This window comes from Mytilus californianus, unplaced genomic scaffold, assembly GCF_021869535.1.
Source record: "Mytilus californianus isolate M0D057914Y unplaced genomic scaffold, xbMytCali1.0.p SCAF_10, whole genome shotgun sequence".
NCBI classification, from domain to species: domain Eukaryota; kingdom Metazoa; phylum Mollusca; class Bivalvia; order Mytilida; family Mytilidae; genus Mytilus; species Mytilus californianus.
Window position 1 is genome coordinate 55588060 of NW_026262582.1, and position 25618 is coordinate 55613677.

A 25618-nucleotide genomic window follows, 5' to 3' on the forward strand; every position below is an offset into this window, starting at 1 on the left:
AAACTGGGCCCATAATAAAAAATCTAAACACATGTTTAGATTCAGCATATCAAAGAACCCCATATATTCAATTTTTGTTGAAATCAAACAAAGTTTAATTTTGGACCCCAATTTGGACCAACTTGAAAACTGGGCCCAAAATCAAAAATCTAAATACATGTTTAGATTCAGCATATCAAAGAACCCCATATATTCAATTTTTGTTAAAATCAAACTGAGTTTAACTTTGGACCCTTTGGACCTTAATGTAGACCAATTTGAAAACTGGACCCAAAATTAAAAATCTAAATACACAGTAAGATTCGGCATAACAAATAAATAAATGAGGTCAAAGATTTTACAAATCTAATGCGCCATACTGTGCACTTAAAGATTACTTCTTGAAATTTTTCAATATTTGAAATTTGAAAAAAAATAATATTTGAAGAATAATTTTTTTTTAATTTCTGAAATCTGAAATGAGAAAAAATTGACCCCCCACAATTTCTTTTTACCCCCCCCCCCCCCCCCCCCAAAAAAAATTCTTTCCCTCAAGATATGGTCATGATCTCAATTCAAATTTCCAATGGAGTTTGCAACCATAATTACCCATTTAAATTTACCATAGTGCTAACTTACTATCTTATAATAGAATTTAAAATATGGTGTCAAATCTTTCATATGGATTTTTTTGTAAAAAAAAAAAAGATGCAACATTTGCAGATATTTTTACTGATCTTCCTTTATAAATATGCATTTCTTTAAACATAATTTAAAAGCAGTGTAAGGGAAATAATCAAAACATTGTATTTGGATTACCTCCCTTACACTGTTTTAAATTGTCTTAATTGTTCATTAACCATTACTTTATACATAATTCAAAAGCAGTGTAAGGGAGGTAATTCAAATGATGTATCTGATTTATCTCCCTTACACTGCTTTAAATTATGTTTTGTACTAAAGTATTTGTCCATTAACCAGGACAACCTTGTTTTTCCCCCTTTTTTGCCCCTAATTCCTTAACGGTTTGAGCCATAACCCCCCAAAAGCAAATCCTAACCATCCCTTTGTGGTATGGAAACTTGTGGTATAATTTCAGAGAGATGACTACACCGTTCCACAAGTTATTGTCTAGAAACTTGAAAATGCTTATTTTTGGCCCCTTTTTGGCCCCTAATTCCTTAACTGTTGGTACCATAACCCCCAAAATCAATCCCGACCTTCCTTTTGTGGTATTTAACCTTATGGTAAAATTTCATAGAGATCCATTCACTTAAACTAAAGTTATAGTGCGAAAACCAATGTGTCTTCGGAAGACGGCGACGCCAACGTCATACCAATATACGACTGCATAAAAACCCATACAGTATAGTCTGCTATAAAAGGCTGTTAATGCCCCTTTAAAAGTTCACATCATATTGAAAATGTTTCAAGTTGATGTAGCCACAACATCATGGTAAACAAACTGAGCCAAAACTTGAATCCTTACTATCTAGCAGTTGTGGAAAGTTGATGTGGCCACAACCTCATGGTAAACAAACTGAGCCAAAACTTGAATCCTTACTATTTGGCTAAACTAACTGAGCCAAAACTTGAATCCTTACTATCTCGCAGTTGTGGAAAGTTGATGTGGCCACAACCTCATGGTAAACAAACTGAGCCAAAACTTGAATCCTTACTATCTAGCAGTTGTGGAAAGTTGATGTGGCCACAACATCATGGTAAACAAACTGAGCCAAAACTTGAATCCTTACTATTTGGCTAAACTAATTGAGCCAAAACTTGAATCCTTACTATCTAGCAGTTGTGGAAAGTTGATGTGGCCACAACCTCATGGTAAACAAACTGAGCCAAAACTTGAATCCTTACTATTTGGCTAAACTAACTGAGCGAAAACTTGAATTCTTACTACCACAGGAATGAAAGGCTGGGATTTTTCACTGCCACTGGAAAAAAGGGTATGTTCCAAAGGGGTAGAAATTTGACTTGCAACAGGCCACCTGCAGATCCCTTTAAAGGGTTATTGCTCGGCTTTTTAACATACAAAGTGGCAAAGAAAATACATCCCAATTCTGACAACATGTTGCTGCTATATATATGAGTCATATATTTATTCATACAACCCAGCCAGCCTGACGCCTCTCTTCAGTATGAGTTTTATTGCTTAAAGAGGCTGTCTGTTAGATCTAATCAACAGCAACTCAACATCATCAAGCTTCAGATCAAATTATATGTAGCAATAAAATACATCAAGTGTAGGTTGACATTAAGGCCCAGGAAAGTAGTGCCTTTCCTACTTACCTTTCAGCCCAGGCACCAGTTTCTCCTGTAAAAAATCGTTTACTTGCTCTCCACTGTCTAACTGTAGATGAATATTGATTCTTCATGTGAATGGCAACATTTTGGAATCGTCTTTCTTCATTGATAGCCTTGTTCTTATATACATCAAATATCTGACCCTAGAAATATATATACAAGAAATATAAACTACAGCTTCATAGTGCTTATCTTACAGAAGTATTACATATTGATATTAACCTAAAAATCAGGATATTTTTTCAAATCTCCAATATCAAAGGGTGATCCCAATGTTACTCTTTCTCCCAAGTTCTAATGTTTACGCTTGCATTACATTTACAATTTTCCCCTTGCTAGCTGTTTTCTATAATTATCCTCCTTACCTTTTTTCAATGTTTAACATTAGTACCTAATTTCAATGTTTACCTTTTCTACCAATTGAAGTTTTTACCCTAAGTATCAAAATTTTATCTTAGTACTGTTTTTTTTCTTCATTTTCCCCTTTTACCTGTTCAACCTTTGCTAACTTAAATCATGAATAAAAGGATTTGTTGGCCTTATGGGCCAGGTGAGCTAATAAGTGTGGGAATCCACTTTGATATCAATAGATACATCTTGTACCAAATTTTATTTCATTACTAACACAAGCAAAAAAGACTAAACAAATATTTCATAATTCTTATAAACTGCTAAAATTTGATACATTACCTTTTCACATTAATTCATAAATAGTAACATATTACAAATTATGATTTACAAGTTATTTTTACAGTACAATTTGTGACAAGAACATTTTAATGCCTCTGCATTGGCGATCACTTACAACTCCTAAATTTTTACTGTAAATGTTTTGTGTCATGTACATTACATATAATATTAATGAAAGTTTTCTGTGGTCCATGCAAAACGTTTTAGGATTTTTTCTTTACAAGTATTGGATTTACCATAGAAAGTGGATAAAGCAAAAATGGATTGGACTCCAAAGGTAAAAATATTTTATTGCACAGACCAATCTTTAATGTAAATTTGTACAATTTACCATTATTTTTCTGAAAGTCTACAACAGCAATTTGAATGTTGTGGACATATTGGGAAATTAGTGCTAAATTCTTTCAGAAAATTTCCTCTTGGTTTCAACAACTTTCAGGATTTAATCCAATGACTGCTTGGAACAAACTCTGGGGAAATAGTCATGCACTGTTTAATAATAAAACTCCTTGTCATAATCTAGAATCACCATCATAATGAAATTTAAATTTCACAGGGTTTTCTTGACGAAAATATATCAATTCTGGGTAGAACGACGTAGACGGTGTATGGGTTGGCAAAAGCTATTTCTGCTTAATAGATTGTGAACAGTTTGAAGATTGCTTCTCAGTTTCAATATTGGACTAAATGGAGTACCAAAATTTAGTTTGATATTGACGATTTAGTCAGGTTTGCTGTAGTTTAGCAGTCTCTTGTTTATAAAAAATTGATAATTGTAATTATGATAAGTGATCATTGTTAATTTTTGAAAATTGCAAAAAACAAAGAGAAAAATGTATGTTTTCAAATGTATGTATATATTATTGATAATATACAATTTTGAAATCTTTTTTGGCAGGTGACCATTGATCAGAAGAGAGATAAATAAATTGCTTCGCCGAGCGCAGCTGGATACGACCGCAGAGGTCCAACCCTGAACAGTTGGGGCAAAAATGGATAAAAATATTCGCGCTTGATACAGATCTGAATTTGGATTGTAATTAAATATTTGACACATAATAGGTTTCTGACACAGTCAAAGAACTTAGAATTGGTTATATGATTTTAATTTATATTCAATTTTTTGCTTTTGTGTAATACACTATGCTGTTGCGAATTGATCCCCCCCCAAAAAAAATTTTTTTTTTACATTTTTAACCCCCCCCCCCCCTTTTTTTTTTGCAGAAAAAAAATATTTGAAGAAATTTTCTTTTTAATTTCTGAAATCTGAAATGAGAAAAAATTGTCCCCCCCCCCCCCCCCAATTTTTTTTCACATTCTACCCCCTTTTTTAAAAAAAAAAAAAAAATTCTTTCCCTCAAGATATGGTCATAATCTCAATTCAAATTTCCAATGGAGTTTGCAACCATAATTACCCATTTAAATACATCATAAAAGTCTTAAAATAGAAAATGACATACATAATCATGGCTAAAATTAATATTTCTTAATCAGCATTTTTAAATAGTAACTTCTAAAAATAAATTGACAGCTAATCACCTCAAGACAATACAAAATTTCTTTATACATAATTTAAAAGCAGTGTAAAGGAGGTAATCCAAACATAACATTGTACTTTTTTTTAATTGTCCATTAACCAGAAAACCCTTGTTTTTCCCCCTTTTTTGCCCCTAATTCCTAAACGGTTTGAGCCATAACCCCCCAAGGCCAATCCTAACCATCCCTTTGTGGTATGGAAACTTGTGGTATAGTTTCAGAGAGATCCATACACTGTTCCACGAGTTATTGTCTGGAAACTAGAAAAATGCTTATTTGGGCCCCTTTTTGGCCCCTAATTCCTAAACTGTTAGGACTATAACCCCCAAAATCAATCCCAACCTTCCTTTTGTGGTTATAAACCTTGTGTTTAAATTTCATAGATTTCTATTTTCATTTACTAAAGTTATTGTCTGGAAACCAAGTGTCTTCGGACTACGCTGACGACGACAATGAAGTGATACCAATAGACGACCGCAAAATTTTTTGCGGTCGTATAAAAATGAAAGAATTTGTACATATTTCTTCGTTTTCATTTTTTCAATAGGAAGCACATTTGGGGGAAACTAATAACTTGCCATACTGTAACTTCTGAATAATGGAAGTTATTGTATGTTTATGATGGTGGTCTATTGGTTTATGTCAAAGATTCTATTGCAGTTAAAAATAGATCTGATTTATCAATAAACACATTAGAAACTTTATGGTTAGAGGTAGAATTTCCAAAATCTAAACCTTTCTTCATTTGTACTGTTTATAGACCACCAAATTCCCTTCAGTCCTGGATAGATCATTTTAATGGGGGACTTTAATATTGACTTGATGAAAATTGAAAATAAAAAATGGATGAATTTCATAAACCATTTTAATCTTCAACAACAAATTTGCACTGCAACACGTATTTGTGACAAATCAGAAACTCTTATTGATCATATTTACACTACTAATCCTGAAAATATTGCTCATTGTCATGTTCCTTCATATGCTTTAAGTGACCACTACCCTGTATGCTTAAATAGAAAAATCAATATAAAGGTAAAGAAAGAAAATCATATCGAAATAAAGTATAGGTGTTTCAAAAACTTTAATGAAGATGCCTATTGTGCAGACTTACATCAAACTCCTTTTCATATTGTTGAAATGGGTGAAGATATTGATATTTCTGTCGACAAATGGTATGAACTTTTTAATCAAGTTATTAACAAGCACGCACCAATGAAAACTAAAAGAGTAAAAACATTTAAACAAGCCGAATGGTTCAATGAAGAAATTAAAAATTCCATTCAATACAGAAATTTGTATCATTCAAAAAAAGATTGGGTAAACTTTAATAAAATGCTCCGCAGGGCGAAGCTTGATACGACCGCAGAGGTCGAACCCTGAACAGTTGGGGAAAGTATGGACACAACATTCAAGCTTGATACAGCTCTGAATTTGGATTGTGATTAAATATTTGACACAGCATAGGTTTCTGACACAGAATGAATGTGGTCTAAGAACTTAAAAATTTTAAATTGGACATTCACCTATTATGGTCCAATATCCAAAATCTAAATACATGGTTAGATTCAGCATATCAAAGAACCCCAAGAATTCAATTTTTGATGAAATCAAACAAAGTTTAATTTTGGACCCTTTTGACCTCAATGTGGACAAAGTTGATAACGGGGCCCAAAAATCAAAAATCTAAATACATGGTTAGATTCAGCATATCAAAGAACCCCATATATTCAATTTTTGTTGAAATCAAACAAAGTTTAATTTTGGACCCCGATTTGGACCAACTTGAAAACTGGGCCCATAATCAAAAATCTAAATACATGTTTAGATTCAGCATATCAAAGAACCCTAAGAATTCAATTTTTGTTAAAATCAAACTAAGTTTAATTTTGGACCCTTTGGACCTTAATGTAGACCAATTTGAAAACGGAACCAAAAATTAAGAATCTAAATACACGGTTAGATTCGGCATATCAAAGAACCCCAATAATTCAATTTTTGATGAAATCAAACAAAGTTTAATTTTGGACCCTTTGGACCTCAATGTGGACCAATTTAAAAACGGGGCCCAAAATCCCCATTGAAATTGGTCAAGAAATAAGCAATTTATACAAAGTATCTTCTTTTGCACAATACTGTGCAATTGAATATTTCTTGCTATTGCGCAATACTGCACAATTGACAATTTCTTGCTATTGCGCAATATTGTGCTATTGGATATTTCTTGCTATTGCGCAATACTGTGCAATTGAAGATTTCTTGCTATTGTGCAATACTGTGCAATTGAAAATTTCTTGCTATTGCACAATACTTATTATATAATAATTTACACATCCTGTTTGGTGTGTATCTCCTACCATATCATTATTATTTGCTTTTAAATATAAATCATAAATAACCAACTTAAAATGGAAAATTTTAAAAGAAAAAAAAAAGGAAAAAAAGAAAAAAAAGGAAAAAAAAAAAAATCCCCCCCCCAAATTTTTTGAACCCCCTTATGATTCATCACCCCCAAACTCAATCCCAGCCTTCCCTTTGTGGTATGGTACCTTGCAGTACAATTTCAGAGAGATCCATACACTTGAACACAAGTTATTGTCTGGAAACTAGAAAAATGTGTTTTTTGGCCCCTTTTTGGCCCCCAATTCCTAAACGTTTCGGGCAATTACCCCCAAACTCAATTCCAGCTTTCCCTTTGTGATATGGAACCTTGTATGACAATTTCAGACTATTGTAGTTCAGTTTGGGGAAATTTATTACAAAAAGATTCAGATAGAATCATAAAACTTAAAAAAAGAGTAGCAAGAATTATACTTGAATGCGATATTTCTGTTCCATCTAATTTTATGTTTTCATCTTTAATGGCTATCTTTTACAAAAAGAATAAAATACCAACAATCAATTCTAATTTATAAAATTGTAAATGGACTAACACCTGATTACTTAACAATGCTAAATATTAATGATGTGCAACACCACAACTTACGATCTGTCTCTAATAATCATCTATTTGTTCCAAGACCAAATACAAATTTTTATAAAAAATCTTTTCATTATTCTGCAACAAAGGTATGGAATAATTTACCACTCAAAATAAAAAATTGTCGAAATGTGGAATTATTTAAGAAACATTGTTATAATCATTTTCTTGAAAATTCTATGCAAGTCGAATAATTTGTTTTCTTTCTTTTATTGTAAGAATAAGAAAATTTAATCAAAACTTTACCAATTATTGCCATTTGTATGTTTGAATGATTGAATTGTGTATATACTAGTAATATATATTGTATTTTAATGTATGAATGTTAACTGTATACATGTATTTTGTTTGAGGGCCTCAATGAAAATTAGACTACTTCTAATTGAGTTACCCTCTTTAAATAAAGAATTTATTATCATTATTATATGCCACTGACTGGAAGTTGTAGTACAGGTTGGCTTGTCCCCTTTAACATCTTAACCATCTGTAGAACAGATATTTTCATAGGCAAATACATAAAACCTTGACACAAAGTAACTATATGCAAGTGTATATCTTAAATTTAGTAGCTGTTTGACCTCTCTTTTCTTAATTTAAGGGGAAATAAAAGAACAGAGTTCCAATGTCCCACGAGTTGCACATATTTTATCTGTCAAAGGGCAATAATTTTTTCTTTCACTTTTTAAAAGAGGAGCGAAAGATACCAGAGGGACAGTCAAACTCATAGATCGAAAATAAACTGACAATGCCATGGCTAAAAAATAAAAACACAAACACAAACAGACAAATAATAGTACACAAGACACAACAGAGAAAACTAAAGACTAAGCAACACGAACCCCACCAAAAACTGGGGGGGGATCTCATGTGCTCCGGAAGGGTAAGCAGATCCTGCTCCACATGTGGCACCCTTCGTGTTGCTCATGTTATTACAAATCTGGTAAATAGTCTAATTCGGTAGGTCACATTCGTGGTGAAAAAGGAAGTGGATTGTAATTACGACATAAGGAACATATCTGATATCATCTGTGAAACGGTTATTCCATAACGGTCAACCAACTCGTGATGGTGTCCGTAAAATTTACGAAGGGATGATTTCAACTTCACCACTTGGTTTAATAGCTTCCTTGTGAGCAGTAACCCTCTATCAAGGAAATCATGATAGGATATATGAATTAAAATTATCTTAGAAAGTTGAAGGCTTGAGAGCAATTTCCAATATATTTGAGACTTCCAAGGGGCATAACTCATTAAAAACATTTGATCAGCACTTATTTTCAAAATTGTCTGAGATATTGCTGTTATAAACCTCTGATATGAATTTGATTAAAATCTGGCAAAAATTGTACATGTGAGAGTGCTTACAATGCAAATTTCCATGTAATTAATATTTTTAAGGGCATAACTCTATTAAAAATAACTGATCGGCACTGATTTTCGAACATGTCCGAGACATTGCTGATATAAACTTATTATATAAGTTTCATAAAAATATGGCAAAAATTGAACACATGAGAGCGCTAACAATGCAATTAACCATATATAAAAATATTTCTAATAACATAACTCTTATAAAATTGAATGATCAGCACTGATTTTCGAACTCGTCCGATACATTGCTGATATAAACCTACAATATAAATTTCATAAAAATCTGGCAAGAATTGTACACATGAGAGCGCTAACAATGCAATTTCCCATATCATTTTTGTTTACAAGGGGCATAACTCTTTTAAAAGTAGTTGATCAGTACTGATTGAAAATCTGGCAAGAATTGTACATGTGAAGGCAAAAGCAACACGTCACATGGGGGACAATAAAATGTCAAGAGTTGGCAGTAGATGATTAAAATAGTGTATAAAGTTTCTGCAAGTAATAAAACACATCAGTAATTTCATGATATGTCTAAAACTCATAATTCTGCACCATCTTAAAATTTGGAGTGAGCACAAAAAATCAAAGCAAAAATGGTAAAAGTCCCATAACTCCCATAAAATTTGTCAAATCAAAATGACGATATAGCTTTGTCAAGGAAATACTATGACAAACAATCCTACCGAGTAGGATGTAAAAATTTCTCTAAGTATTGATGTATTATGGATGGATGGACAGACAGGAAAATTATCATATCCCCTGGTGGTCCGAATTGTAGGGGACAAAAACTAGAAATCAGGTCTTCAGTATACCCATGTCAGCATGATACAGGCAAATTTTCAATGATTGCTGTGTTGTCAAAGGTCTGACAGGTATGATTAGCCAACTTAATTATTATGAAAACAGAGATCTTAATTAAATATGTACATTCTTGTGATCTGTTGGTTAACACAAGATACTGATTTTACATATGAAGTAATTTCTCCTTTAGGGTGAAAACAGTGTATACATATCAACTTCGTGTATACTCGATAATATACAGTTTATGTATGCAACATTAAAACAGCAGTAAATCTAGAAATATGTGGGGAAACTTTTCACGTTTCTTTAGCTGCCATGAACAAAGCAACATTTAAACACATGCAAAAAAAACCTGACAGATGGTATATTCATTCTAATTTTTAAATCATTCTAATCATTTCTCATGTTTTAATCTTTTCACCAAGTATGTAAAAACAGGTAATTCCCCCCATTCTAGGAAAATCCCCTAGTATTGGATACGAAACTATTGATTGCACAAATGTGTTTACTTTCACTGGTTTACTAGTTTGAGATCGTTATTTTGTATTTTGTTAACAATTCCACATATGACATTTAAAATTTGAGTATGTTCTGACCTGAAATTTTAATTTACTTTCCCCTCGCTCCCTATTACGTTTGTGAAGGTTCACCATCATGGCCTCTTTACAATCTGACCAGAAATCTTTTGTAGCTTGATCTACTTCATTGAAGGCACTTTCTGTAAAGTGTTCCATTTGTGGTGTTACCTGTTTTAATAATAAACTTAATCAATACCTTTATTTATAACATTATCAGTCAAAAATGATTCAAGATAGCTTTTCTTTTTAGATTCATTTATCAATGTTCCTGTATATCTGGGGATAATGTTTGGTTACTGTATATTTAAATTGTTGCATAGCTGTAGATATTTTTGGTTATTGGATATCTGTAGATACATTTAATTACTGCATATCTGTAAATAATTTTTTATTATATAAACAATTCCAGTTTAAAGGCCCTCAAAGACATATTATGATATACTGTTGATTTATTTGTCTGTTAATCCACTGTAATCTCTCCTTTTGTTGATAATCCTTCCTCAAAGGGGAGACATACTACTTATTCTGTCTGTAATACATATATAATGCCCCAGCATGTGATATATTAGTTTTTACAAACCCTGAATGGGCAATTACCCAAAACTTGGTTAGGTAATTTCATGCTAAACTGGGGACAATAAAAACACAAATGTTTGGAACTAGAAATGAGATTGAAATGGTATATTTTAGGCTTGCCTGTACTAAAACTTGACTAACAACTTACATAGTTTTCCATAAAAATTTTCCATTCTTCAGAGAAACAGTAAGTTTTAAAATCATCGAAAAATGTTGGACTTCTGGACAGTGTAGGCAAATTTGGTAGCTGCATATCCAGTGATAATAATGTATGAGCTTTCTCTATTAAGGCCTTCATCACTGTGATTAGGAAGGAATAGTTGTCCGTCTTTTCTAAAACAGAAGAAAGAAATGTTCACTGCCTTCATTGAAATATCTTTTCTGTTATTAAAACAAATATTCATACATCATTAATGTTGAACAGTTATGTGTCTTTACTATAAGAGTTAACATCTATTAAATGGAATCAAGGACATTTGTTTTATTCGGCACTAAAATCAATCTGCTGTCTGAAACAAGTGGCTCAAAAATTAATTTTTCAATCAAAATGGCAGTTGTCTGAAATTATAGCCTGTTACTGTTGTACTCAATCTTTTTTTTTTTAAATTAAATAAAATGCTCCACTGGGTGCAGCTTGATACGACCGCAGAGGTTGAACCCTGAACAGTTGGGGCAAGTATGGACACAACATTCAAGCTTGATACAGCTCTGAATTTGGATTGTGATAAAATATTTGATACAGCATAGGTTTCTGACACAGGATGAATGTGGTCTAAGAACTTAAAATTTTTTAATTTACCTATTATGGTCCAATATCCAAAATCTAAATACATGGTTAGATTCAGCATATCAAAGAATCCAAAGAATTCAACTTTTGATGAAATCAAACAAAGTTTCATTTTGGACCCTTTTGACCTCAATGTGGACCAATTTGATAACGGGGCCCAAAAATCAAAATACATGGCTAATTCAGCATAACAAAGAACCCCATATATTCAATTTTTGTTGAAATCAAACAAAGTTTAATTTTGGACCCCAACTTGGACCAGCTTGAAAACTGGGCCCATAATCAAAAATCTAAACACATGTTTAGATTCAGCATATCAAAGAACCCCAAGAATTCAATTTTTGTTAATATCAAACTAAGTTTAATTTTGGACCCTTTGGACCTTAATGTAGACCAATTTAAATAAAATGCTCCGCTGGGCGCAGCTTGATACGACCGCAGAGGTCGAACCCTGAACAGTTGGGGCAAGTATGGACACAACATTCAAGCTTGATACACACTGAATTTGGATTGTGATTAAATATTTGACACAGCATAGGTTTCTGACACAGAATGAATGTGGTCTAAGAACTTATAAACTTTTAATTTACCTATTCAAACCATATCATTATTATTTGCTTTTATATATAAATCAGAAATAACCAATTTAATATGGATATTTTTTAAAGAAAAAAAAAAAATCCCTCCCCCCAAATTTTTTTAACCCCCTTATGATTCATCACCCCCAAACTCAATCCCAGCCTTCCCTTTGTGGTATGGTACCTTGCAGTACAATTTCAGAGAGATCCATACACTTGAACACAAGTTATTGTCTGGAAACTAGAAAAATGCTTGTTTTTTTTCCCCTTTTTGCCCCCAAATTCCTAAATGTTTAGGGCAATTACCCCCAAACTCAAACCCAGCTTTTCCTTTGTGATATGGAACCTTTGTAGTACAATTTCATAAAGATCCATACACTTACACACAAGTTATTGTCATGAAACTAGAAAAATGCTTATTTTTGGCCCCTTATTCCTACACATTTTGGGCAATTACCCCCAAACTCAATTCCAGCTTTCCCTTTGTGATATGGAACCTTGTAGTACAATTTCAGAAAGATCCATACACTTACACACAAGTTATTGTCATGAAACTAGAAAAAATGCTTGTTTTTTGCCCTTTTTTTGCCCCTAATTTAAAAAATTTTGAGGCAATTACAACCAAAATCAATCCCAGCATTCCCTTTGTGATATGGAACATTGTGGTACAATGTCAGAGAGATCCATACACTAACACACAAGTTATGTCTGGAAGTTACAAAAATGCTTATTTTTGGCCCCTAATTCCTTAACTGTTGGTACCATAACCCCCAAAATCAATCCCAATCTTCCTTTTGTGGTATTGAACCTTATGGTAAAATTTCATAGAGATCCATTGACTTAAACTAAAGTTAGAGTGCGAAAACCAATGTGTCTTCGGACGACGACGACGCCAACATCATACCAATATACGACCGCAAAATTTTTTTGCGGTCGTATAAAAACGGGACCCAAAATTAAAAATCTAAATACACGGTTAGATTTGGCATATCAAAGAACCCCAATAATTCAATTTTTGATGAAATCAAACAAAGTTTAATTTTGGACCCTTTTGACCTCAATATGAACCAATTTGATAGCGGGGCCCACAAATAAAAAATCTAAATACATGGTTAGATTCAGCATATCAAAGAACCCCATAAATTCAATTTTTGTTGAAATCAAACAAAGTTTTATTTTGGACCCCAATTTGGACCAACTTGAAAACTGGGCCCAAAATCAAAAATCTAAATACATGTTTAGATTCAGCATATCAAAGAACCCCATATATTCAATTTTTGTTAAAATCAAACTAAGTTTAATTTTGGACCCTTTGGACCTTAATGTAGACCAATTTGAAAACTGGACCCAAAATTAAAAATCTAAATAATGGTTAGATTCGGCATAACAAATAAATAAATGTGGTCAAAGATTTTACAAATCTAATGCGCCACACTGTGCAATTAAAGATTACTTCTTGAAATTTTTCAATATTTGAAATTTGAAAAAAAAAAAAATATTTGAAGAATAATTCTTTTTAATTTCTGAAATCTGAAGGTGAAAAAATTGACTCCCCACAATTTCTTTTTACCCCCCCCCCCCCCCCCAAAAAAAAAATTCTTTCCCTCAAGATATGGTCATAATCTCAATTCAAATTTCCAATGGAGTTTGCAACCATTATTACCCATTTAAATTTACCATAGTGCTATATAGTGCTAACTTTATCTATTTTATAATAGAATTTAAAATATGGTGTCAAATCTTTCAAATGGATTTTTTTGTAAAAAAAAACTAGAGGCTCTAAAGAGCCTGTGTCGCTCACCTTGGTCTAAGTGCATATTAAACAAAGGACACAGATGGATTCATGACAAAATTGTGTTTTGGTGATGGTAATGTGTTTGTAGATCTTACTTTACTGAACATTCTTTCTCCTTACTATCATCTCTATCTATAATGAACTTGGCCCAGTAGTTACAGTGGAAAATATTTTGTAAAAATTTACAAAAATTTACAAAATTTATGAAAATTGTAAAAAATTGACTATAAAGGGCAATAACTCCTTAAGGGGTCAATTGACAATTTTGGTCATGTTGACTTATTTGTAGATCTTACTTTGCTGTACATTATTGCTGTTTACAGTTTATCTCTATCTATAATAATATTCAAGATAATAACCAAAAACGGCAAAATTTTCTTAAAATTACCAATTCAGGGGCAGCAACCCAACAACGTGTTGCCTGATTGCTCTGAAAATTTCAGGGCAAATAGATCTTGACCTAATGAACAATTTTATTCTCATCAGATTTGCTCTAAATGCTTTGGTTTCAGAGATATGAGCCAAAAACTGCATTTTACCCTATGTATTATTTTTTAGCCATGTCGGCCATCTTGGTTCGCGGGCGGGGTCATCGGACACATTTTTTAAACTACATACCCTAATGACGATTGGGGACAAGTTTGGTTAAATTTGTCTTAGTAGTTTCAGAGGAGAAGATTTTTGTAAAGGATTACAAAAATTTACGAAAAATGGTTAAAAACTGACTATAAAGGGCAATAACTCCTTAAGGGGTCAACTGACCATTTTGGTCAAGTTGACTTATTTGTAGATCTTACTTTGCTGAACATTATTGCTGTTTACAGTTTATCTCTATCTATAATAATATTCAAGATAACCAAAAACGGCAAAATTTCTTTAAAATTACCAATTCAGGAGCAGCAACCCAACAACGGATTGTCCAATTCATCTGAAAATTTCAGGGCAGATAGATCTTGACCTAATAAACAATTTTACGCCATGTCAGATTTGCTCTAAATGCTTTGGTTTCAGAGATATAAGCCAAATTCTACATTTTACCCCTATGTTCTATTTTTAGCCATGGGGGCCATCTTGGTTGGTTGGCCGGGTCACCGGACACATTTTTTAAACTAGATACCCCAATGATGATTGTGGCCAAGTTTGGTCAAATTTGGCCCAGTAGTTTCAGAGGAGAAGATTTTTGTAAAAGTTTACGGACGACGGACGCAGGACGACGGACGACGGACGCAAAGTGATGAGAAAAGCTCACTTGACCTTTCAGGTCAGGTGAGCTAAAAAAGATACAACATTTGCAGATATTTTTACTGATCTTCCTTTATAAATATGCATTTCTTTAAACATAATTTAAAAGCAGTGTAAGGGAAGTAATCAAAACATTGTATTTGGATTACCTCCCTTACACTTTTTTAAATTGTCTTAATTGTTCATTAACCATTACTTTATACATAATTTAAAAGCAGTGTAAGGGAGGTTATTCAAATGATGTATTTGATTTATCTCCCTTACACTGCTTTAAATTATGTTTTGTACTAAAGTATTTGTCCATTAACCAGGACAACCTTGTTTTCCCCCCTTTTTTGCCCCTAATTCCTTAACTGTTGGTACCATAACCCGCAAAATCAATCCCAACCTTCCTTTTGTGGTATTGAACCTTATGGTAAAATTTCATAGAGATCCATTCACTTAAACTAAAGTTATAGTGCGAAAACCAATGTGTCTTCGGACGACGACGACAACGACAACGCCAACGCCAACGTCAAACCAATATACGATCGCAAAAATCTTTTGTGGCCGTATAAAAAAATTACCTTGCAATACAAATCATAACAATAACAATACTTATGAATGTAAGTTTTAGTAGTTTTAAATAAACTTGAATTTTGGGAAAGTATGATGATAGTTTGCCAAAATTTTGTGACAATACTGTTGCAGTTTAATGTTGAGTTTGGTGTACAATCTGTTCAACACTGTTCAAGGCTACCTTCCTTGGGTGGAGCAAAATTGAAATCATCTCAATTGTTAACAGACTCTTTTATAAACATCTAGAACAGTTATGAGCATTTCCAAAATTCAGTTATGCTTATATTTGAGAGATCACAAATTACCGTAATCAGCATCAAGAACTGTTTACTAGCTGCAACTCAAAGTTATCAAGCTGCAGACCAAATATTAAATCATTCCCTTTCATATTGGCCAATGTTGGCCTAGAAAACTTTGACAAAAGTTTTCTTTAGGCCGGAAGGATTGATGGAGCAATAACTAGACCTGCTTCCGCCTTTGGCGACACAGGTAACAACTGGTACAAATGGATGGCTTTTTACATGGTCAATTATGGAATTTGCAAAAAATAATATTATACCTACAAATTTATGAGTATTATAAAAATACCTTTCACTGCCTGTTGTATAGTGTTGTTCAAATTTCCAATCAGGTATGATGCTTCAGCTGAACTAGAGATGAGTTTTGTTTGTACCAACATGTGAAGTTTTGCAGCTGCTACTGCACATAACTATAAAATAGAACCAGAAGTTAGTTTGAACTAGATACAGAACAGTCAAAGTTAACCATAAACACTTTTTATTGACTTAACATTAAGTAACAACAAGTAAAACTGTGAGCTACTGCTCACTAATGACACCTCCTTTCATTGAAATTGGTAAACAGGAAGTTGATAACAATTTTCAGAAAGCTGTATTTTGTATTTCCCAGGAAAAATGCAACAAAAATTTCATACATGGCAATTATGTGTTAGAATATATAAGTATTCATTAAACAGGAAGTTGAGGTTTGATGAAATGAAACAGCATTCCATGTTATAGCATGAAGACTGATATAAAATTTTAGGAAGCCTTTATCTGTAATTCCTGAGAAAAATACTTTCAATTTTGAGAACCGAAATAAAATCCCAAAGTTTCAAGTTAATAATAAATAACAAGTTATTCTGAATTCATCTACAGAGTTCTTCAGTTCTATCAAATAGCAGGAAATCATTGTATTTTTTCATTTATGACCTGTTCAAGTGTTTGAATAGCTTCCCTTCTTTAGTTTGGCATTAAATCATTTTGCATCTTTCAACAATGTGTTGAATCTGGTGAGGACACTTGCAAACATGCATATTATAAAGTAAATAAAACACATGTTTGACTTTGAACAAATACTTTTTTTTCATAATATAATAAAAGTTTTATTTTTTCAAATCGGAATTAGCGATTATCTTTGCTGAATAGTTATCAGATAATGAAGTAACTTCTCATGGAATAGACTTTCTTTATAATATTAGTTCTGAGCTTGATTATTACCATCAGGAAGGTATTGATATGAGATCTCAGGTGCACCGGAAGGGTATGCAGATCCTGCTCCACATATGGCACCCGTTGTGTTGCTCATGTAAGTACAAACCCAGTGATAAGTCTAATTCGGTAGGTCACATTCAGGGGTAAGAGGATGAGATTGTGGTTACTACAATTAGAACGTATCCGTTATCATCTGTGAAACATATTTCATAACGGTCAACCAACTTATGATGGGGTGCATATAATTTATAAAGGATGATTTCAACTTCACCTCTTGGAACTCTTGGTTTAATAGCTTCCATGTGAACAGCAAGGAAATCATGATAGGAAATACAAGCCATTATCAATTTCTAGATATAAGTCAAGATATTAGGCAGACTTAACTGTATCTGTTGTATCCTTTATCTCAAGTTCGATGGGACAGATGCATTCAACATTGTCACCAAACTTTTAATTATTCAGTGATAGACCATCATCTATTTAGCGGAAAATGAAGTTAAAGGATAATGCTAACTTCTTTTCTTTCTTCACAAGAAGCTCCTGTATGAAGTCAGCCTCATCATATGAATAAAGGAACAAGTCAGCAAGAATCGGAGCACAGTTGGTTCCCATGGGAATGCTGATTGTTTGAAGAGAAATTTTTTATTCAAAGTAGAATTTATCCCTCCAGAAGACAAGATACTTGTATCTATGTTGGCCATTCTATTCTATGAAACAAAGCAGGACCAACTCTTTCAATTTGTCTTTAGTTTGGAAATGGGAAATACTTGTATAAAGTGTGGAAAAGTCAAATGTTTTAATAACAATAACAACAACAACAACAACAACAATACTTTATTTTAAGAGGGTTATCAAGTTAGCTATATAACTAATATTCCCTGAGGCCCTCATCATAAATAAGCATGAACAATAAACTGTTATCACAGAGATATGTCTCTCCTTTTTGTAATTTTGATAATGCAAATGTTGAAATTAAAATAGCAATACTTTAACATGTAAGTTATGCAAATATTCAAAGTCAATGAACCATGACTGAAGGTACATGGCTAAACAATCTCCATGGAAAGAGATGTGCCAATGCTTATACTACTGCATACCAAATACCATTGACTTATTATAAGTCGTTCCCTTTAAACAAACCTAAACACAAACATTAACTTGTAAACTATGTAAAAGTTTCAAAGTCAATGAACCATGATCAGGGGTGGTGCTATATAATCTCCATGGAAACAATACTTTAATTGCAAATGTCAATAAATTTGCATACCAAATATCATTGACTTAACATTAGCAGTCCATCTTAAACTGATTTAATCACAAACTAATACATGTAAACTAAGCAAAAGTTTCAAAGTAATTAATAGACCATGACTGAGGGGGCGGGGCCAAATATTCTCCATGGAAATGAGATGTGCTAATGCTTATATACAACTGAACACCAATTAACATTAGCCTACCACTAATGGTTCCCCTTGAACTGACCTAATCACAAACTAATACATGTTAACTTAGCAAAATTTTCAAAGTCTATAGACCATGACTAAGGGGGCGGAGCCAAATAATCTCCATGGAAATGAGAAATGCCGTTGCTTATACAACTGCATACCAAATATCATTGACCTACCACTAGGGGTTCCCCATAAATTGACCTAATCACAAACTAATACATGTAAACTATGAAAAGTTTCAAAGTCAATAGACCTTGACTGAGGGGGCGGGGCCAAATAATCTCCATGGTAATGAGATGTGCCAATGCTTATACAACTGCATACCAAATATCATTGACCTACCACTAGTGGTTCACCATGAACTAGACCTAATCACAAACTAATACATTGTTGACGCTGCCGTCGCCGCCGCCGGAAACAGCATACCTATGTCTCGCTTTTTGACTCCGTCAAGGCGATACAAAAATTAGTTGAAAAAGCACAATGCAAACATATATATGAAATACATTAGTATCAAGACGAAAGAGTCTTAGATTGTTTATACTCTAAAAGATCTATAGATCTTTGGAATGTTTTAGTATCAACATCTGATTCAAGCCACCTCTAGAATATGTAGTTTCACAATAACTTTGAAGCCTGGCTTTGATTGCTGATAAAATTGATGTTAATAATTTAAAAAGAGGTTTCGTGGAGCACTTGGAAGTCCCAGCAATACGACATAGTTTGTAAGGACACTTATGTAATTAATGTATCCAATACAGTGACGGGAGATCCACTTCTTTATCTTTGGTTGAAATTCCAAAGGAACATAGAACATACCTATGATTATCGAGGATTTCCTCCTTGGTAAGTGTAGTGGGGGTATATGTTGAGTTTACAAGTGAATTGTCAATACCTAATTTATTTATCAAGCAGTTTAAGTAATGTGATTTACCACAAAAAAGATATTGTTTGGGACATTATCAGCAGGGACAACAACATATTTGTCATTAGCCAATTAATAGGGTAATTAGGAGAGCCCTCTGTATAATTATACTATACCTGAGATGCAGATAAGCATTGCAAAACAAATGTTAGTGCAAAATAATGATTAAAAATCCATGATCTCAATGAAATTACCAAAATTATTTATGTAAAAAAATTTCATGACCTAAATCCCAATCTGCAATTTCGGTCAAACAGGTTTCAGTTTAGGACATGTCCTACAAAATTACCAATTCGGGACCCTTGGTAGGAAAACTCACTGTTTCAGATTTTACATATGCTTGCTAATAAGCTACCGGTATTTATACTCTGTAGCGGGGTCAAGCTATCTGTTTCATGTTACTCTGGGCAAATTAATCTGTGCTTTTGTTCCTAAATGTTATGTCCTGAGCAAACCAAGTCTATTTTTGACATCATTCCGGCCAAGTTTGTTTAAAATTGACCCTATATAATTCTAAAGACATGATTAAAATGTGATTTTCCAAGGACTTCAATAGGATCTATGTGCAACTAATGACACAATGTTTGCCACCAAATCAACATTAATTGTACAGGTGATTCAAATAATCAATCCCACACATTTTTCAACCATTTACCCGGTAGTTTCTGAGGAGAAGATTTGAGAAAATCTGACAAACAGTAGTACATGCTTTGGTCATATAAACTAACATAATGGGAAATACATGAATGTCCATACATGCCATAGATTAGTGTTGACAGCTCAAGTAAAAAGAAAAAAGAAACAAAAGGATTTCAAATCTAACAGTTTTATTCACTTATCAGCAACAAAAGTAAAGAGCTCAGAAAAAAAAAAAGAAGAATGCTTTTGAGGATACAAATGCCCCTGCTCAAGCTAGCTTATAATACGAAAAAATTTGTAATTTTCCAATTTATAAAGGAGCATAACTCTGGAACAGAAAGTGACTCACTGCCCATTTTTGTACTCTGTCTCCCAGTTTTGGTTCTTAGCATTGTGTATGAGTTTCATAAAATTTGCATGAGGCAAGTTGCAGTGTGAAAAGGAAAAAAGTAGCAATTTCCAAGCTAGAGTGCAGATACAAAATGGGATGGACAGACAAGGGTAACACTTTATGCCCCCTTCGCCTAGCAGGCGCAGGTATAAAAACAGTTCATTAAACTAAGTATTCAGTCAAGGGTTTTAAAAATACAGCATGGACACCTAAAAAAATTCAGGGGTAAAAATAATGTTATTAAATCAAATTCTTTAATCAGCATTTTTAAATAGTAACTTCTAAAAATAAATTGACAGCTAATCACCTCAAGACAATACAACATTTCTTTATACATAATTTAAAAGCAGTGTAAGGGAGGTAATCCAAACATAACATTGTACTTTTAATTGTCCATTAACCAAGAAACCCTTGTTTTTCCCCCTTATTCCTAAACGGTTTAAGCCATAACCCCCCCCCATACAGAATTTGAATTACGTTATACAGGGAATTATTTATACAGATTCTCATCAAACTATTTTCAACAAATTATGCGGGGTCAAAATATGATTTGCTTTATAAAATACAGAATATATTCTGTATATTGGACATTGTGTGGCTCCAATATGACTAAATCCGACCCGCCACCTTAGGGATTAGATGGGCCACTCAGTGTCTCATTTAAAACAACCTATGTTTTGTTATGGTAGTTTTCACCAAAATATAAAAGATGAAAAAGAACCCCATTGTGATACATACAGCCATGCATTAAGAACAACGACCCGTGACTTTTTTTAAGTAAGTGGTTGTGGAGGCTCCGTTTACATGTTTTCAATAAAAGAATATACGCCTAGTTTACGACAAATTACCCTGTTTCTCCTATTTTCTTGTCTTTCATGAAAAAATATAACATTTTTGCTAAGGATCCCAGGACAATTTCTCCTTAAAACTATATTGATGTTGTCAGAAGCTTTGGATACAACTGTTTGTTTGCATGATGTGGTCCAAGCATGACAGCCAATCAAATTCAATAAAGAAATAGTCCCAGTTTGCATTGGTCCAAGATGTCCCTAGCTCGAAATAACCCGTACCTGGAATATCTTATATCTCCGTTCAAATTTTAACACTTTTTGGGGCTGTATTTATTAATCAAATATTTTTTTTTTTCAAATCAAACAATTAAGAAACAACATGCACCCCTCACAAACGATAAATGGTCGGCGCCTTAAGGTATATATATTTTCGGGTAATTGAAATCTACAACTCAAAAAGGCCCTTATTGAAACCAAAATGCTCACAGTCAAAGTTGTTTTATTTCCCATTTTCGGGGATGCACAACTTAGATTTCTTTCTTGAATTTAATCAAGAGTTAAACTGAGTTAAACACATATTGAGAAAAAAAGACTAAATTAATTTTATTGTAGTTATGAGGAAAACGCCCATTTTTTTGGTTCGTCAATGACATCTGTACATACTATAAATGAATGTTTTGTTGTTGTAGACTGATAGCAATATGCTATCTGCATGTCTCATATATGTGAATGATATACACTGTAACGGTTGCCCATTTCACTGAAAATTTGTCCCAAGTGGGACTCAACATACAGGACACCAGCATCTTCAATGCAGTTTATCAAGTTTGGTTTTGATTTTCTGGTTACTTAAAAATATTGTAGATAAGAATTTGCACGAGTAACATATGCCATCATTCGCAGTCGGGGTAACTGGAAGGAAATGTCATGAGAAAGACGAATTTCAGATGATTATAATGATTTAAGCTGATTGGGTGATCTCGATAAGGATGCTGTACAACGTACCACTGACTTCTGTTTTTAGAAATCACATGTAGTCCACCAAAGAACATTTCTAAGATTTCTAACAATTGGTCATTGCCATAAAATTTGCATAATCAGGGGATCCTTGCAAAAAATCTATTTTAGGAAAAATAAAGGGGCTCTGGATCTTTATAATAGATCAACAGCCCTTAAATTTCCAGAGGAAGTAAAGACTACATTCGAGTCATGAATATTGTTTGAAACATTCACAAAGATGGTGAAGGGCCTATAGATTAAAAGACAAATATCCCGTATGAGAAGAATAATCGGAATCTAAACGGACAACCACAAATATTATCAAGAACAGAGTTGGTCTTTAGGAGAAAATTTACCCATACACTTATGACAGATGCATTGTCGGAATAATGAGCTGTCGGAATATTGGGCTGTCGGAGTAGTAAGCTGTCGGAGTAATGGGTTGTCGGAAATGGGATGTCGGAATAATGGTTGTCGAACTAATGGGATGTCACCAGTAATTCTTGTCATATTTCTTCAAGTAAATACTTGAGATGATAATTGGGTAATGGTATAATTTTGTTTTCCATTTTGAAAGCTTAGGAATGCATACCTAAATTTCACACCTTATTAGACATAAATACACTTTTTATTGAAAATGTCTTCCTTATTCAAAAAGATTGCCTAAATATTATTATTTTTCCTTACTTATGTGAAAATGACAAACCCACATTTAGCAGAAACAAGGTGGACATAAATGTAATTTGCAGGTTATCACCAGGAAATACAACCATCTTAGAAGCCATTTACATAAACCACTTCTTACTTTCAGGAAATTTTCATTCATTATCAAAAATAGAGCAAAGTTAAACCAGTTCCTACCTCAACATCAGGAAACTGACCATACAGTATCAGTAAATTTAACCCAAGTCGAGCCATTTCTTTCCAACCTCCATCTGATTCTACATCCCAGACAGCCAGATTATCCATCAATGACATAACATCCTCTATCAACTGTAATAAATAATAAACTGCTATTACTACCTAGAACAAGACAATTTGTGTTATTTCGAGAGTCATCACAAATCATTTTTATAAATAGTTAAGGGTTTACTAATTTATTTATTCATTTTTTTAAAATTAAACTTGTATCAAGGTGTATGTTTTTTTGTTTGAATTGTTTTACATTATGTAATATTGGCCTATATATAGATGACTATACGGTATGGGTTTTGCTCATTGTTGAAGGCAGTACAATGACCAATAACTGGTTGAATCCACATTATTTGGACTCTGTTGGGTATTGTCTCATTGGCAGTCATACCACATCTCCTTTTTTCATATGGTATCACTAGTTTATTTTACATTCTTTTACCATGATTCATACATATTAATATAATAAGTCTTAAGTAACCTCATTTACAAAGCTTAGAATAAGTAACAGAAATCATTATCAGTAATTGGAAAAGCTATTGTTTTCTTGAAAAAAAAAGGTTTCATGTTACATGCATTAAGGAACATATGCCTGCGTTCTTAGATTGGTACTTGTGGTCTTTTGTATTTTTGTTAGTTAATTTTTTTGTTGCTTTTTGCCAATTTGATAAGTCAAACCGTTTCAAACTGATTTTTACAGTTTGTTGTTATGATGTGCTGTTCAATCAATGTCTAAGGTTAGGGGGAGTGTTGAGCACTCACAAACATGTTTCTATATGTGCCTGACTCAAGTTGAGCACTCATAAACATGTTTAATCCTACCACAGTCCCAAGTAAGGAACTTAATGGAAAATAAGTTTAAAATATGAACCAGGAGATTTACGAATACTTCCCGAATGATAAAATATACCAAAAAGAACAACAACATAAAAATAAATGTAAAATGTATGTTTTAACATAAACTAGAAATTGAAATGCTATGTGGAAATCAAGGGTCCAGAAATGGTCATATTTGCCAGTCATGTCCTAAACTGAAAGCTATTTGTCCTAAACAGCAGATTGGGATTTAGGACAAATTTAATTTTTTTACAGAAATAATTTCGGTCATTTCATTGAGATCGAGTTTCTTAAATGCCATTTTGCACTTGTTTTTATTTTGTCATCCCTTTCCTGTAATAAAACTGACACTCCAGTATAGTATGATAATCCTGAGGGACCTCCTAATAACTATATTAATGCCTCCGGGAAATATTGGCTAATGATCGCTAAACCAGCAATTGTCCAGTTTTATTTAAAAATTAAAACTTGATTTAATTTACGTGGAAAAGGTAATTATACAGGAGTTAAACATGTGCTTTATTTACTATGGTATACGCATGCGTGAAATTGTCTTCACCAGATAAGACACTTAATAGTAAAATGCAAAATGATTTCATGCTAAATTAAACAAGTGCAACTATTATCTGTTATATTCAAACACCTTTAAAGGTAATTAAATTAAAAATCTGGTGATTTCCTGTCAATTTGATAAACAGAACAAATGCTGGAAATGAATCCAGAATTACTCGTACTTTAGTATTGTCGCAAAAATTCAGGATTTAATTTTGTATTCAAAATCGAAAGAAACGTTACCGATGTCTGAGAAATTTACCATTTTGAGTCATGAAAATCATTTCAATTTTAAACAGTTGCATTCTATAAACTGTTCTTTAAAGTTTTCAGAAAAACGGTTAGAAAATTCATCAAGTAAATGTGATGAAACAGTCAATACAAGTTCGTTGATGCTATGAAACCAGTGTGATTTCAACAATTTGAAAAAATGGCCCCAACTTTTAAGTCTTCTCAAAATGACCGAAATTGTGTGAAAATTTTCCAGATCTTTGGTGGAAATCGTAAAAAAGTTCAGGTGTAATACCACCAAATCATAGTACGTCACATCCGATTGCATACGAAAATAGGTCGAAAAAAAATATTCCCTTGAATTTGACAGTTGTAGGTAATTGATCCTACATTTCATTGCAGTAAAACATTTCTGAGTCATAAACATATATCTTGGGTATTTCAAAGCACCATTATTTCTTTATTTGGGGTTTCTATAGAATATTTTGGAAACTTGAGGTTACATGGTTACTAAAGCTTGTACACAGGTTAAAAAAGGGGGAAAATTTGATTGGTTTACTTCCAGTGATGGTTATTTTCTTATATGCAATGAAATGTTGTGTGAAATTTT

General features: G+C 32.9%; 1 protein-coding gene across 2 annotated transcripts in view; it reads right to left on the reverse strand.

The window, feature by feature from the left end:
• LOC127718864 (neurobeachin-like protein 1) overlaps positions 1 to 25618 on the reverse strand; it is a 406320-nt gene that overhangs the window by 189534 nt on the left and 191168 nt on the right. For both annotated transcript variants that reach the window (XM_052224913.1, XM_052224914.1), the window contains 5 exons: positions 23338 to 23469; positions 16379 to 16499; positions 10979 to 11163; positions 10273 to 10422; positions 2281 to 2438 (listed from right to left, as the gene is read on the reverse strand). In XM_052224913.1, coding sequence (XP_052080873.1) covers positions 2281 to 2438; positions 10273 to 10422; positions 10979 to 11163; positions 16379 to 16499; positions 23338 to 23469 — 746 coding nt within the window. The remainder of the gene's footprint in view (positions 1 to 2280; positions 2439 to 10272; positions 10423 to 10978; positions 11164 to 16378; positions 16500 to 23337; positions 23470 to 25618) is intronic.